The sequence below is a fragment of the Nuphar pumila genome, chromosome 5, assembly GCF_984573655.1.
Source record: "Nuphar pumila chromosome 5, dmNupPumi1.hap1.1, whole genome shotgun sequence".
In the NCBI taxonomy this organism is placed as follows: Eukaryota; Viridiplantae; Streptophyta; class Magnoliopsida; order Nymphaeales; family Nymphaeaceae; genus Nuphar; species Nuphar pumila.
This window is the reverse complement of record NC_143253.1, coordinates 8267029-8281833: the sequence shown is the minus strand read 5'-3', so window position 1 is coordinate 8281833 and position 14805 is coordinate 8267029. Positions and strand designations below refer to the sequence as shown.

Here is a 14805-nt window from a genome sequence, read left to right as displayed (position 1 = left end):
TGATGTATAAGAAGGATTTCTTATGGTTTGAAAATCAGCGACTCAAAATTTGTGTAAATATTAAAACATAAAAAATCATATTGCATGATCCGATTAGATCCAAAGCAAATGGACCATGCCCAATGCATTTGCAATGTTAGATTTGCAAAAAAACTATAAAAATCTTAATTGATATCAGTTTACATATTTTGCTGGTTTACATATTCTAGTTTTTCCCTGTAATTTAAATCAAATTTTCAATTAGGGCCAACTTTTTCCCATTAATGTCAGAAAACGAATCTCACTTTTCTGAATTTCTGACATGAGCTACAGTTTTCCTCAAAATGGGGATTTCATGTTCACATCCAATTTTTTTGTTTGTTTCCTTCACTCCCTTTTGGAATTGCAACAAATCATTCATCATCCAAAAAAAAAAGTAAATATTTTGAACATTTGATTATGAACGTTATTTCTGTAATTTGATTTATAATTTAATTTGAAATAACAATAATAACAGCAGACAATGATGTCAATGGCAACTTTTGGCACAATACTAGAAAATATGATATAGCTATCCAATTTACTTTTTCTTGACAGTTTTATTTTTTGTTACTTAAAAAATTAGATGCCTTAGATGAAATTATAGTGACTGATTTTTTCACATGTCACTTGATTTTTTTATTAATACATCAGAATTTTTGAATCAAGAACTTAGAAAAGTGGTTGTGACTAAGGTGCCTAGTTAGGCGACAAAAAGGCAAAAATTGTTAAGAGAAAAATCAATTGGCCAGGTATGTCGTATTTTCTAATTCTCAATCAATCTGGGTTTTGTGTCCAAAAGCTAGTGCTATCTACATCTTATCGGTAATAATACTAATAAAAAAGAAGCAAATTTTGGCAGTTTTCAAGCAAACAGACAAAATACCTGAAAATCTGAAACATGAGGCCTGTTTTAGAAATTAGAGGATAAGACCTAAAGGGCTTGGCATAGCCGCGTGCGTAGTGAGATGGGGCTTAGACCGTTTGACGAGCAGTGTAGGTTCAAATCTCATGTGTATCACCCCTGCGTAAGCCAAAGCTTGGCGACTTTCTAGGTCGAAGGGTAAGCCGTTATAGTTTAAAGCTGACAGAACAGTGATAGTAAGTATCGGCAGGCCGAACCATTCAGGTGGTATCCCATGTGGTAAGCGGGGTCCTGTGCCAAGCTGAAAGCCCAGGTTTGAATCCCGGCAGCTTGCCTTTCATAAAAAAAAAAAGTATATAAGTTTATGCGCAAAAAATATGGATATGAATATCTTTGTCACTTTGTGGGAATATGAGGCAAAAGTGAGGTCTCTAAATGGAATTTTTCTTTTTTCCCCGTTCGACAAACGTGCGTTCGTCGTATTTGTATTAGTCTGAGCAGCAGCATGGGCGTCCTGGTTTTGGGCGTGGCCTTCCGTCTCCATTCTTTCTCCCCTTCTTTTTCCTCGCTATACCTCCTGAGACGGCCTCCTTCTTTCGCCATCCCTTCAATTGGTCGCAGAAACGTTGCGAGTATGAGCGAGAAGGCCGAGCACAGTCAAGGAAGATGGTACTCTGTGCCGGATCTTCGGCTCCGCGACCACTGGTTCTCCGTCCCTCTCGACTACTACTCCTCTTCCGAGAGCTCCCCCAAGATCTCCATCTTCGCCCGTGAGGTCGTTGCAGGTACCCATCTCCTCACCGCTCATGTTGGTGCCTTTTTGTTTTGGGAGATTTGAGCTGAAATTCTAGTGTTCTGAATTCATTGGTTTGATCGTTTTTTATCCATATTCGGCTGTAATTCGCATGGAATTCGTTAGATTGTTGATTTTAGCGCGTACCCATTTCGTCATTCTCTACGATTGTGCATAAATTGTTGATTTTAGCGGGTACCCATTTTGGCATTCTCTATGCATGTGCATAAATTGTTAATTTTAGTGGGTACTCATTTCGTTATTCTCTATGAGAGTGCATAAATCGTCGACCATCGTGACTATAGTTGTGTTCCCTCGATAATTAAGCGCGAATATGACGAATGGAACGCCTGAAATGCCAGAGAATTGGTGAATTGGTCAAATTATCTGAGAATCATTTTATTCTTTTTAATTGAGTGAGTTGGGAACTCCAAAAGGATGAAATCTGACTTATTCTCTGGCTCAGTAACTAACCAAAGTATCGAAAGGGAATGAAATGCATCATCACGTGTTCTCGGCCATTACAACTTCACAGTGCTTACGGGTAACCTCATTAGTTAATACTTAAAACATGCCTTACAAAGGCACCTCTGCATTTGTGTTTTTTAGCTGCTGAAATTGGAGATCTAGCTCCCATATTATTCCCACCAAATTGAAACGGTAGAAAGTTATGGATTTTTGTCAATGAGGATTGAATAAGTCTTATAGATATTTCCGAACTTCTTGGGAGAAGTTTCAAAAGGACTTCGCAAGTTGACGTGAGTTTTGTTTGAGTTTTAGTGTTTTGCTCTTAGTTTGACTTGAAACATGAAAAAAATTCATATTTTCCATTGGTTTATAACATCCCAAATTACTTGAGTTAGTAGGATGCACATTTCATAATCACTGCTATAAATATACATCTGTGTATGTGCGTGTGTGCGTGCATGCGTGAGCATGTGAGTATGTGCACATAGTATTCAACAATTCAAGTTTCATTTGTAAGACAGTCGTTCGAGTTTTTAATTATTTGCCTGTTTCTATATCCATATTTCAATTTGGTAGAAGTTCCATCTAATTGAGAATGGTTCTTGAAGTTGGTAAGGAAGAGCAACCACTGCCACATCTATTATATCTGCAAGGTGGACCAGGATTTGAATGCCCACGACCAAATGAAGCTAGCGGTTGGCTGAAGAAAGCTTGTGAAGAATATCGTGTTATATTGCTTGATCAGGCACGATGCCATAATCTTATCTCATGCATTATTCTGAGAATGAGTTTTGGGCTTTAAGTGTTTTTTCTTTTTTATTTCTTCTGTAAAGTTAATGTGCTTATACTTCTCTAACAGCGAGGAACAGGCTTATCGACTCCACTGACAGTAACTTCTCTGTCTCAAATAAAATCTGCATCCAAACAAGCCGACTACTTAAAGCATTTTCGAGCAGACAATATAGTTAAGGATGCTGAATATGTTCGTTTGCATCTTGTGCCAAATGCTGAACCTTGGACAGTATTGGGCCAGGTGTGAAGCCTCTGCTATCTCATACTTTTTTCATTTCCATGCTGGGCAAAACATGTTTGTTGCTTATTTATATGTTTGCAGATGATCTTCTGTCATCGGTTGTTTCCTTGATGAAAAAAAAGTGTATTTTTGGCATTACCGACCTTTCACTATAATGTAGTTATGGATGCACATTTAACATGTTATTGTTCTGTGTCACATTATTCAGTTCTTATGCAGCTAACAACAAATACAAATTCTGAGATGGGCTAATTGGTTAGATATAAGTTAAACTAATGTCTTCGTTATCAAAATATGGTGAAGAGGATAGTTAGTGCTCAGAGGTTTTCTGCCATAGATGTGCCTTGAATAGCTGAACAAGATATATGTTGGCTGTGTATTTTTGTGGCTTGACCAAGGATTTGGTGTTCAGAGTCTTCAGACTATTAAAATACTAAACAATTGGTGCAGAAATTGGCACCCTTTTTTGTCTTCCTAGGAAGCCATCTTCAAATTTGTGATAGTCAGCAGAAGGGTTTCTTGTAATAACATTTAAGAAGGGCACGAATCTGCTATCCCTCTAGAGGTATTGACTGGTTGGATCCAGGGGTTTCAAGTAGGGGTGGCAATCGGGTCGGGTTGGCGGGTTGGTGGGTCGGGTTGGCGGGTTGGTGTGTCAGCATACCTCAACCCGAACCCGACCCGTTTAATTAACGGGTCGGCTGTGGCAAACACGAACCCGACCCGTTTAATAAACGGGTAACCCGACATGACCCGCCAACCCATTTAATAAATGGGCTGGGTCGGGTAAACGGGTTTTCAGGTTCGCGGGTTGACGGATCGGGTTGGCAGGTAGGCGGGTTGGCGGGTCGGGTTGACGGGTCGGGTTGGCGGGTCGGGCAGACGGGTTGACGGGTCGGGTTGACCCACCCGTCTAACCCGTTTATTAAACGGGTCAGCCGGGTTGGCGGGTTGGCATACCCCGAACCCGACCTGTTTAATAAACGGGTTACGCGGGTCGACCCGTTTATTAAACGGGTTGGCTTAAGCCCAACCCGAACCCGCCTAAGAGGCGGGTTGGCGGGTCGTGTCAGAAATTGCCACCCCTAGTTTCAAGGCACACTCTGACCATGAGGGAACACTTCCAGGTCTGGGTCCTACTGGGTCTGTGATAATCGGATCCAGGTTTGGGCCGCCAGGTATGACTTATTTAGTGTATCCCTTTCTCCCTTTAAATCTTTAGTGTCATAAGTTGGAATCTATGTTGGGCACTGTTGGAACTGGGTCCCTACTTATTGAACCTAATAAGCCTATTTATCCACATTGGTTGTCCAGGCCTAGCTCCTATTTGGTGAGAATTTGGTTACATCTTACTCATTGACAGCTCTGCAAGTTTTCAAGTTATTAAATAGGTAGCGTTTGCTGTGGGTGTTTTGTGTTGTCATCCTTTTTAACAAGAAAAAGGACATTAAACATATCATACCATTTCTTGGTGTGATTGATACCATAAGGAAGCAAAAAGAGAGGAGCATGAGTTAGAAGCACTTAGCCCCCTACCTCTTGCATGAGGAGTTGCACACAAGTTTTCCATGAATATGTTAACCTTAATTAGCATTAATAATACTTGAACTTACAAAGGTAATTACAATATGCCACTCAATAGTAACATCAAAATAATGCCATTTAGTAAATGAAAATTACAAGTTCATTATATCCACAGAACCTAACAACTCTATACATCACAACTAATATCTATGAGGTTTTTCACCTATAAACTTAAACTAATATCTATAAAAATGCTAGGGGGATGCTTTCCCTGTCACACTGGTTCAGAGATCCCAATACTAGAGCGACAAATTTGTAGGTAATCTCACATGTGCATGCATGCACACTGATGCAATTAAAAACTGTGCCAAGAAAGTCCTCCAAAATGTTCATGCTGTTGTGAAACTTGATTTTATCAATGATTTCTGTTGATTGAGTGCTGTGTACGAGTATCTTATGCTTTACTAATCGGCTGGTGCAACCTTGAACTGAAACTTATACCTTTTTCTTTGATAACGAGCATTGATAGAGTTATGGTGGCTTCTGTGCTGTTACATATCTGAGTTTTGCTCCAGAAGGCCTGAAATCTGTCCTTTTGACTGGTGGGATTCCTCCAATTGGTGGGGGCTGCACTGCAGACATTGTCTATAGAGCATGCTTTGAACAGGTTATTCGTCAAAATGAGAAATATTACCAGAGATTTCCTGAAGACATTGACACTATCCGTGAAGTAGTTATTTACTTGGAAGAATCTGAAGGTGGTGGAGTGAGTATTCCTCCTTTTGCTTAATACTCTTTTAGGGCTAACCAGAAGTTTTAAGAAATGCCTGTTTTCTCGGGACAGGTGCCTCTTCCATCTGGGGGCATATTAACTGCTCGGGGATTGCAAAGTCTTGGCCTTTCAGCACTAGGCTCTAGTGCTGGTTTTGAACGCTTGCATTACATGTGAGATATAAGTGATTTACCTTCTGTGGTCAGGAAGAAAAATTACTGGTTTTAGATTGATCCAAATTTCTTACAGGTTTGAGAGGGTGTGGGATCCGGCTCTAGTGAAAGGTCCTCCAAGGCATATTAGTTACTTCTTCCTGAAGGCTGTAAGAAATTGACAATGCAACTGCTACCCTCAACTTCATTTTCTCTGTTGATGAATGTGTCTTATTGTTTAGTTATTGAAACTTGGTGTGCATAAAAAATGGTCCCATGAAAATTACATAGTGCACCTGATTACTGACTAGCACCGTGCAACCACAACTAGCTGCTTGATCATTCTGAGTGAGGTTGGTGAAACTACTTAAGCCTGTAAATAAACCTGAATTTTATAGTTAAATATGAAAAAAGAACATATCCAAAACTGTCACATGGACACTGCTAAAAGGACATGGGGCACACTGCGTTTTGTAACTTTCCATTAACCATTTATTGAAAAAAATACTATATAGGGATATGACATGGGAGCAAATTGGAGTATCCTTGTGATGTAGATCCAAAACTGCTATAAATAGTTTATTCTAGAATGCACAGAAAAATCCGTTATAAAATTTTTACAAGCAATTTGAATATACAGCTGGAGGCTGGTCTTGTGGAATGATATGAATTTGTTTAAAGTTCATTAAACTTCCCCTATTAATTTCAAGACACCTTGTTAGTGTTATTCTACTCTTGAATATCTTTCTTAAACCCATCTGTCTTGAACAATAAAAGACCCGCAGGATCAGATAGACTGCTCAGAACAAGGCGGGAGCTTCTATTTTCTTTTTAGGTCATCACAATCTGCTTCATTGGCCAGATCTGAGTCAGAATATCTGGTTCAGTTAAAATGATAAAATTGCTTAGATTTTCTGTGTTTAAACACGTCTATGAAAGTAAATTCCTTTGCAGCACATGTTCTGGAAGTGTAGCTAATGTACGATAATAGTTAATTGTTTTCTAGGTTTTATTTAGGGATGTAAAGAGTTCGGATTTGGGTTGGATGTGGCCAATACCAGATCTGACTAGTTGGATATTGGCTAGATGGATTTGGATTGGCATGGAGAGAAGCTTTTACTGAATACCTTTTTATATATAATGGTATTCAGATACCTTTCAAATTCGAATATCTGTCTGATTCGGTAGCAAAAATCAAAACAATATATCTGAATTCAGTTATAATCAGGTATGGTTTTGTTTTACTGAATCTGACTAAATGGAGTTGGATTCGGATAAAATCTGATCTGTTGACATCCCTAGTTTTATCTTATGATAAATGCTTTCATTTCTATTTGGAGGGAAATCTTTTTCCTCTCTTTTTTTTTCCCATATGGAACGAGGAAACCACCCCTGGAATCAAAGACATGGTTGTGCTGGACCTTGCCTGGGGAATATTCAGTTTTCTTGTCTTTTTCCTCTCATTTTTTAGTATAGCTGTTTGCAATCTGACATAATTCTCTATCTGACAGTCTGAGTTTACTAATTGTGTGAAGTTGTGAACGTGGCTTCTTTCAACAGTTTGAGGATTGGATGAGTTTTGATACGAATCCACTTTATGCTATACTGCATGAGACTGTATACTGCCAAGTAAGATTCACCATCTCTCTTCATTGGCTACATTTATAAAAATAATGATATTCCCTCTTCTGAGAGATGATTTATATGGAAATAGCTCAATGTTGTCTCTGTTTTAGTGAATGCCCAATAACTAGAAACAATCACTTCCAATTTTAGGGAGCTTCATCACGATGGTCTGCTCAAAGGGTGAGGGATGAATTGGAGAGCAGATTCAATGCACTTAGATCAGCAAAAGAAAGTCGGCCTGTATTTTTCACCGGAGAGGTATGTTTAAATCGTTTATAATCTGATTATATATGTTAAACATATTTTCTTTGATATATTTTTTTGAGGTGTCAATGATGCTTTACTTTGAAAACACATTACCCCTTCCAACATCCTACCTGTTTTATGACTGTTTTATATGTTTTAAACAAAGCCTTTGAACATAGAAAAGAAAAGGATTTGCAATATAGACCTAACCAATTAGGAAACTGTCTTCACAATAATACCATGACTGAACGCTGTTGATATTTCTAGAAACTTGATGGAATATGTATAATATCACCTAATACTCTTGTTGCCTCATGCTTGCTAACCAGCCTTCCGATCTTTTCCCCTCTTTTTTTTCAGATGGTATTTCCATGGATGTTTGATGAAATTCATGCCTTACGTCCTCTAAAGGAAGCTGCTCATTTGCTGGCCGAGAAGGAAGATTGGCCTTCGCTCTATGACATTAACACGTTGAAAAATAATCAGGTTTTTGCTGCCACCTCCACCCCCCCCCCCCCCCCCCCCCCCCGTTCTTGGGTATAATATACGAGATTCTTGTATTGATAGATTGAAGATTCTACGTAACTTAGGATTTTGGTGATCCTGACAGCTCTTACTAAATCTGAGATGATAACTGAATAGAATTTGGGAGACTTTATGGTGGCATTTGTTACACAAGCTGGCATGGGAAGCAAGAAATCCCACGTAACACATTCAGGAAAATGCTTCCCCTGCGATGTGGCTTTCACAGAAATTGTGAGTTTCATATGAAACTGCAGGGCCTTGGCAGGGGGGTTTGTTTCACTCCCCATGCGAAAGAGGCCCACTTTCTTATGAAAGTGGGTGTAAAATGTTATATATATATATATAATTTTGATGTATTGCCTGATAAGGGTATTTTGGTCTTTTTACTTGTACAATAAGTTGTTTCAGAAACAACTTATTTTTCTTTTAAATTTTTTTTTAATCCTTTTTTATTCTTTCTTTTTGAGAAGCCTTGGGGACCCTACCATTGGAGTCGTTGAGACCCCCAATGGTCATAAATATGACAGTTGGGAGCTCCTCAACGACTCCAAGTGTGGGGAGCTCTCAATGGCTCCCTCTCCTTTTCTTGTATATATATATATATATATATATATATATATATATATATATATATATATACATATAGGGGTGTCCCTAAGTAGTAATATTTATGTTTTTAGTCTTTTGGCATTATCCCTTTGTGGATTTATGTGTGTGCACTTAAAAGTGCTTGTTTACTCTCTTTGTTTCTTGTCTATTATTGCACTTTTAAATATTCTACACTTGATATTTGTATTTTCGCTTACTTCATTACATGGTATCATAGCCATTTGGGTTCTCTCGATTTTGAAAATATTTCTTGTGGTATTTAAAGATTGTGACAAATGTACTATCACTCTCTTTGTCTCAATCTTTTCTTATTGTCATGGAGCATGAATCAAGGGTAAAGCTCTCCTTCAAGCTCAATGGATCAAATTACTTAATGTGGGCATCGGCTATGGAGAATCACCTTAAGAGGAAATAATCTTTGGGGCTTTGTGATGGGAACCTCTCTTGAACCATCATTGAAACTCACCAAAATCGAAGGTGTTGAAAAATCTCTCATTGGGAAGGATCGTCTTAAAGTCATTCATGATCATCAAGTAAATGTGGAAGATTGAGAAAGTAACCACGCTAATATTTTGGCATGGTTTATGAATAATGTTGACATAAGGATTTGTGCCAACATTGCTAAATTTAGAAGAGCCAATGAAGTTTGGTTCTTCCTTAAGGGTATGTATACTTAAAAGGATCTTGCTAGACAATAGTTTTGTCAAGATAAAATTAAATCCACTAAGCAAGGGAACATGTGTGTTCATGATTATTTTTGTACTTTGTCCTCTATTTGGGATGAATTAGCTCTTCTTGAGCTTAAATGGGTGGCTCTCGAAGACATTGAAATGAGAAGAGAGCAAGTTGAAAAAGAACACTTTTTTCAATTCCTTCATGGTCTAAGACCGAAATTTGAACAAATAAGAATATTTCTTCTTCATAGGAGCAAGACTATGCCTATTGAAGATGCTCTTGCCGAAGTATGTCAAGAAGAAACCCGTCTTGACATGACTCAAAAGAATAATGATATTTTGGCCGTTACTAGGCTGAGTTTCAATGTAAAAAACTAAACTAATAATTATGGAAATAGACCCAACTATAATAGTGGTTATAAGAAGGGTGCCACTTGCCTTTATTGTAATGAACCAGGACATATTAGACCGGTATGTCTTAAGCTTAAGGGTAAAGTTGATTCTATTAGTGAAAACGCGACGAAGAAAGAAGAAGCAAACAAAAATGAAGATATTAAAGATACACTTAATCAAATATCGAAGGCACTTCAACAACTTCTCAATTTATCTTCAACTTCGAGTGCCACCATTGCATCGTCTTCATCTCCTCCAGGTATGCGGATTTTTTACTCTGGTGCCTCTTTCATATGACACCTTAATGTTCATTCTAAAGTTTATGATAATCCTTTCTCATCTTATGTTTCAACGACTGATGAAACTTCTTTGAAAATAGAAAGTATTGAAACACTTGATTTAAAACATTCTAAAAATTTTTGTTTAAAAAATAAGGGTGGTTTCAAAAATAAATTTAAATCTATTTTTTGTCTCTCAAATTTTCGATCATGATTGCAAAATTTATTTCTCACCTCAAGATTGCACCGTGCAGGATCTCCAGTCAAGGAAGTTGATTAGGAAATGCCATGAGAGAAGCGATCTTTATTTTATGGATTTTTTATCTCTTCCACAAGTATTGATGTTTGGCATAAGAGACTTAGTCACCCTAGCTTTTCAAAGATGTCTCTTTTCTCTTTTTTGGGAAATATATGTAATGAAGAAGACAACTTGTAAAGATTGTATTTCTGAAAAAATGAAAGCAATTCTCTTTCCCCAGACAACTTTTTGTGTTTACGCGGCCTTTTGAATTAGTTCATTCGGATGTATGGGGTCACTCACCTATCATATCAAAAGGAGATTTCTCATATTATGAGATTTTTGTTGATGATTTTACTAGGTACACATGGATTTATTTTCTAAATCATAAATTCAATATGTTCTCTTTCTTTAAAGAATTTCATATAATGATTAAGAATCATTTTTTAAGCAATCTTTCTATTCAAAGATCGAATTCGGGAGGAGAATATATGTCTAATGATTTTCAAAATTACTTAAAACAAAATGGAATTTGTTATCAAAGGTTTTGTCCTAAAACTCCGCAACAAAATGACTTAGCGGAAAGAAAACATAGACATATAACAGAAACCACTAGGACTCTTTTAATTTTCAAGAATATTTAAAAAAAAAATTGGGCCAAAGTCGTTCTAACTTCAACTTAATTAATAGAACTTCAATTTCATTAAACAATGTTTTTTTCATTTGAAAAACTTTTTAAAATGACTTCGAATTTTAAAAGACTAAAAATCTTTGGTTGTAGGTGTTATGTTCTTACTCATAAAAATGATTAACTTTCTCCAAAAGCCATTGAGTTTGTTTTCTTAGGCTATGAAGAAAATAAAAAAGGATACTGATGTTTTGACCCAATAAATAACAAACTTTATATTTCAAAGGATGTTACTTTTCTTGAAAATGAAAATGGGATTGAGGGTAAAGAATCAAGAGAAAACATTGATTATTCATTTCTATTTGATTTATTACAAAAAAATGTTGAGTCTAACCCTATTGAGGTTTTTGAGTCTTTTGACAATGGTTCTAATAATAAACATTATCTTGATGATAAGGATAATAATTTACATGAGAATTTGAATGAACATATATCAAGTAATATACATGTGTATACTAGACGGGGAGAAGGTAATCATCCGTGTGCTCTTGACAAATTCTCTCATAACATATCTTTAGAAGAGTCCCAACCTAGAAAATCAAATCATATTTCTAATGCACGAAGTAGATTTGTATCATATGACTCATTTTCTCTAAATTTTAGAGCATGCTTAATAACCTTTCACTCTTATTATGAACCATCTCATTATAATGATGCCAAACAATATCCTTATTGGAATGAAGCTATTGTGTTTGAAGTTAATGCTTTTAAGAAAGTCAATACATGAGAAATAGTTAATCCTCCCCTAGGTAAGAAACCTATAAGATGTAGATGGGTGTTTAAAGTAAAAATCAAAAGTGATAAAAGATATAAAGTAAGGTTAGTTACTAAAGGGTATGCTCAAGAATATAGAATAGTTTATGATGAAACCTTTGCACCAGTTGCTCGAATGACCAGTGTTTGAGCTCTCATTGCCATTGTATCTATTAAAAAATAGTTTATTTATCAATTAAATATTTAAAATATTTTTTGAATGACGATCTTGGTGAAGAAGTTTACATGAAACCCCCTTCTGTAGTGAATTTAAATAAAAAAGTTTTAAAATTAAAAAAAGCATTGTATGGTCTTAAATAAGCTCTTAAGGCTTGGTATGACAAATTCAGTGATGTGTTGATTAATTTGGGATTTATCTCTTGTTATAGTTCTCTTTCTATATGTTGATGATATGATTATCATAGGAAACGACAAAGAAAGAGTGAATGAAATTAAAATAATTAAAAAAAACCTTTCGATATGTCTGACTTGGGATTCTTGAGATACTTTTTAGGTATTGAAGTGACCTACTCACCTAAAGGATACATTCTCTATCAAATGAAATTAGTTGTTGATATTTGTGTTAAGGCGGGGATCTTAGATGAAAAGAAGGTAGAGACTCTAGAAGTTATAAATGCAAAATTAAGACTCGAAGATGGTGTTCTACTTGAAGATCCTACTCCATATTATCAATTAATTGGATCTCTTATCTCTTCATCACCCGACCTGATATTGCTCATGCGGTAAGTCAGTTTCAGCATGCCCCTACCACTGTGCACATGACAACAGTAATGAGGATTATGTGATATATTAAAAACACTATTTCAAAATGGTTTTTCTTATTCTCTTTCTCATCTTTTGATTTAACTGCTTATACTGATGCTTATACAATGATAGAATCTCAACTACTGGTTTTTGTATTTTTTTAGGAGATTCGTTAATTTTTTAAAAGTGCAAGAAACAACAAAATGTATCTCTATCCTCAAACGAAGCTAAATATCGTGCTATAACTACTACATCAATGGAGATTGCGTGGCTTAAAAGTTTTCTCAGTGATATGAGTATCAGCATTTCAATTCCATCGAAGATGTGTTGTGACAACAAAAATGCAATTTACTTTTCATGAGCGCACCAAACATATTGAGATTGATTGTCATTGTGTTCGTGATGAATATTTAAAAGGAACTATCACTTTGTCATATGTCACCTCGGAGTATTAGTTGACTGACTTCTTCACCAAAGCTCTTCCTACTCCTCGTTCTCTTTTTTTTCTTATCCAACTTTTGGTTCTTTTCTCGTAAAGTTTGAGGAAGAGTGTTATATATATATTATTTGATAGGGGTATTTTGGTCTTTTTACTTGTATAATAAGTTATTTTAGAAGCAACTTATTTTTCTTTTCATTTTTTTAATTTTTTTTATTCTTTCTTTTTTAGAAGCCTTGGAGACTCCGCCATTGGAGTCGTTTGGGAGCTCCCCAACGGCTCCCTCTCATTTTCTTGTATATATATATAGGGGTGTCCCTCTTTCATTTGTAAGTAATTCTCTTTTTCTCATTCTCAATAATATTTATGTTTTTAGCCTTTTTGGCATTATCGCTTTGAAGATTTGTGTGTGCACTTAAAGTGCTTCTTTACTGTCTTTGTTTCTTGTCCATTATTAAATTTGTAAGTGTTCTACACTCGATATTTGTATTTCTGCTTACTTCGTTACAAAACTCCCTGTGAGTAAAATTAGCAACTCATCTGCTTCAGAAAAGAAAACAGACATGGAAAACTTGTTCATATGCTGATTAATATTATGTTTTGCAGGTACCAGTTGCTGCTGCTGTTTATTATGAAGACATGTACGTTAACTTTAAACTGGCCATGGATACTGCTGCTCAAATTGCAGGCATCAGATTGTGGATAACTAATGAGTATATGCACTCTGGTCTGCGTGACGGAGGCAGCCAAGTATTCGATCACTTGATAGGCATGCTGAAAGGAAGGAGACCCTTGTTCTAAGAATACAAATTGCCAATGCTCAAATCTTCTTTTTTGAGTTGTTGAGATGCATTAAACTGATAAAAGGATAACTAGTTTGGTAATGTAGTAGATAATTAGTTTGGTGATTTAATCTTATTGTTTATTGTTTTACCAACTCTGTTTTTTCCCTCTCTCTCTCTCTCTCTCACACACACACACACATGCATGTGCATGCATGCATGCACACACTGACTGTCAAGCTATCGGCAACACTGCAACTTCTATGTGTGAACTTCTTGTTCTCTTCTTTGGGTCCTTCTTCAATGTTAAAGCAACAAATCCTTTGATAGAGGACAATCAATGACAACCCTGGGAGACATTTGCAAAAATGATTTGTTTGCATGTGTATAAGTAGTGTTTAGTTAAAGAAAGTTCAAACATTGTGAGTGACATTCGCAAAAATGATTTGTGGTGGTCAAAGGACAAAAATATTTTTAAAAAGTAAAAAATAAGAGATTTTAGACATGAGGAGGATTTGGATTTTGGCAAATTGTAGGGCATTTTGAAGAACACACCATTTTACAAGGATAGTACAATCATTTTTCATAAATCACTCTAAAAAAAAAAATTTTGCCCGAAGATACTAGATATACTATCAAACTAAGTGGCCACAAACTCGTTTCCACCATCAACCAGTAGGGGTGGCAATCGGGTCGGGTTGGCGGGTCAGAATACCTCAACACGAACCCGACCCGTTTATTAAACGAGTCGGATGTGGCAAACATGAACACGACCCATTTATTAAACGGGTAACCTGGCACGACCCGATTAACTCGTTTAATAAATGGGTCGAGTCAACACTACAAGATTACAACGATAACCTCTGACATGACTTTTGTGAAGGTTGTAATCGAATAGTGGGAGTAATTGTATCCTTGTCAGAGATGCCATTTGGAGCTCTGTTCTTTTTTTCTTTTTTAAGCTTTTAGTGGTTGGCATGATAGACGTCGGGAGGAGAGACATCTTTTGGTAGGATAAGTAGAGATGACTTTTCAGGAGGCACATTTAGGGGAATTTTTTTTGACCAAGCCACAGTGGCATTCTGTGAGACGACAAGTGGGGAGACGTTCTTTGGGAAGGTAATGTAGGACACACTGGCAGAAGATGAAACACCCTTCAGAGGG

General features: G+C 36.5%; 1 protein-coding gene across 1 annotated transcript; it reads left to right on the top strand.

The window, feature by feature from the left end:
- Positions 1 to 1359: 1359 nt before the first annotated feature.
- Positions 1360 to 13790, top strand: LOC149836671 (alpha/beta-Hydrolases superfamily protein). The gene is made up of 10 exons (XM_090005511.1): positions 1360 to 1668; positions 2753 to 2889; positions 3004 to 3177; positions 5231 to 5467; positions 5546 to 5646; positions 5723 to 5795; positions 7186 to 7254; positions 7402 to 7509; positions 7858 to 7983; positions 13466 to 13790. The coding sequence occupies exons 1-10, from the start codon at positions 1389 to 1391 to the stop codon at positions 13658 to 13660; spliced, it is 1500 nt and encodes a 499-aa protein (XP_089861637.1). The 5' UTR covers positions 1360 to 1388; the 3' UTR covers positions 13661 to 13790.
- Positions 13791 to 14805: the final 1015 nt, after the last annotated feature.

Coding starts and splice junctions, on each gene's coding strand:
- LOC149836671 (XM_090005511.1), top strand. CDS start 1,389: ATGGGCGTCCTGGTTTTGGGCGTGGCCTTCCGTCTCCATTCTTTCTCC. Junction 1,669..2,752: donor CGCCCGTGAGGTCGTTGCAG/GTACCCATCTCC, acceptor TGGTTCTTGAAG/TTGGTAAGGAAGAGCAACCA. Junction 7,510..7,857: donor CTGTATTTTTCACCGGAGAG/GTATGTTTAAAT, acceptor CTTTTTTTTCAG/ATGGTATTTCCATGGATGTT.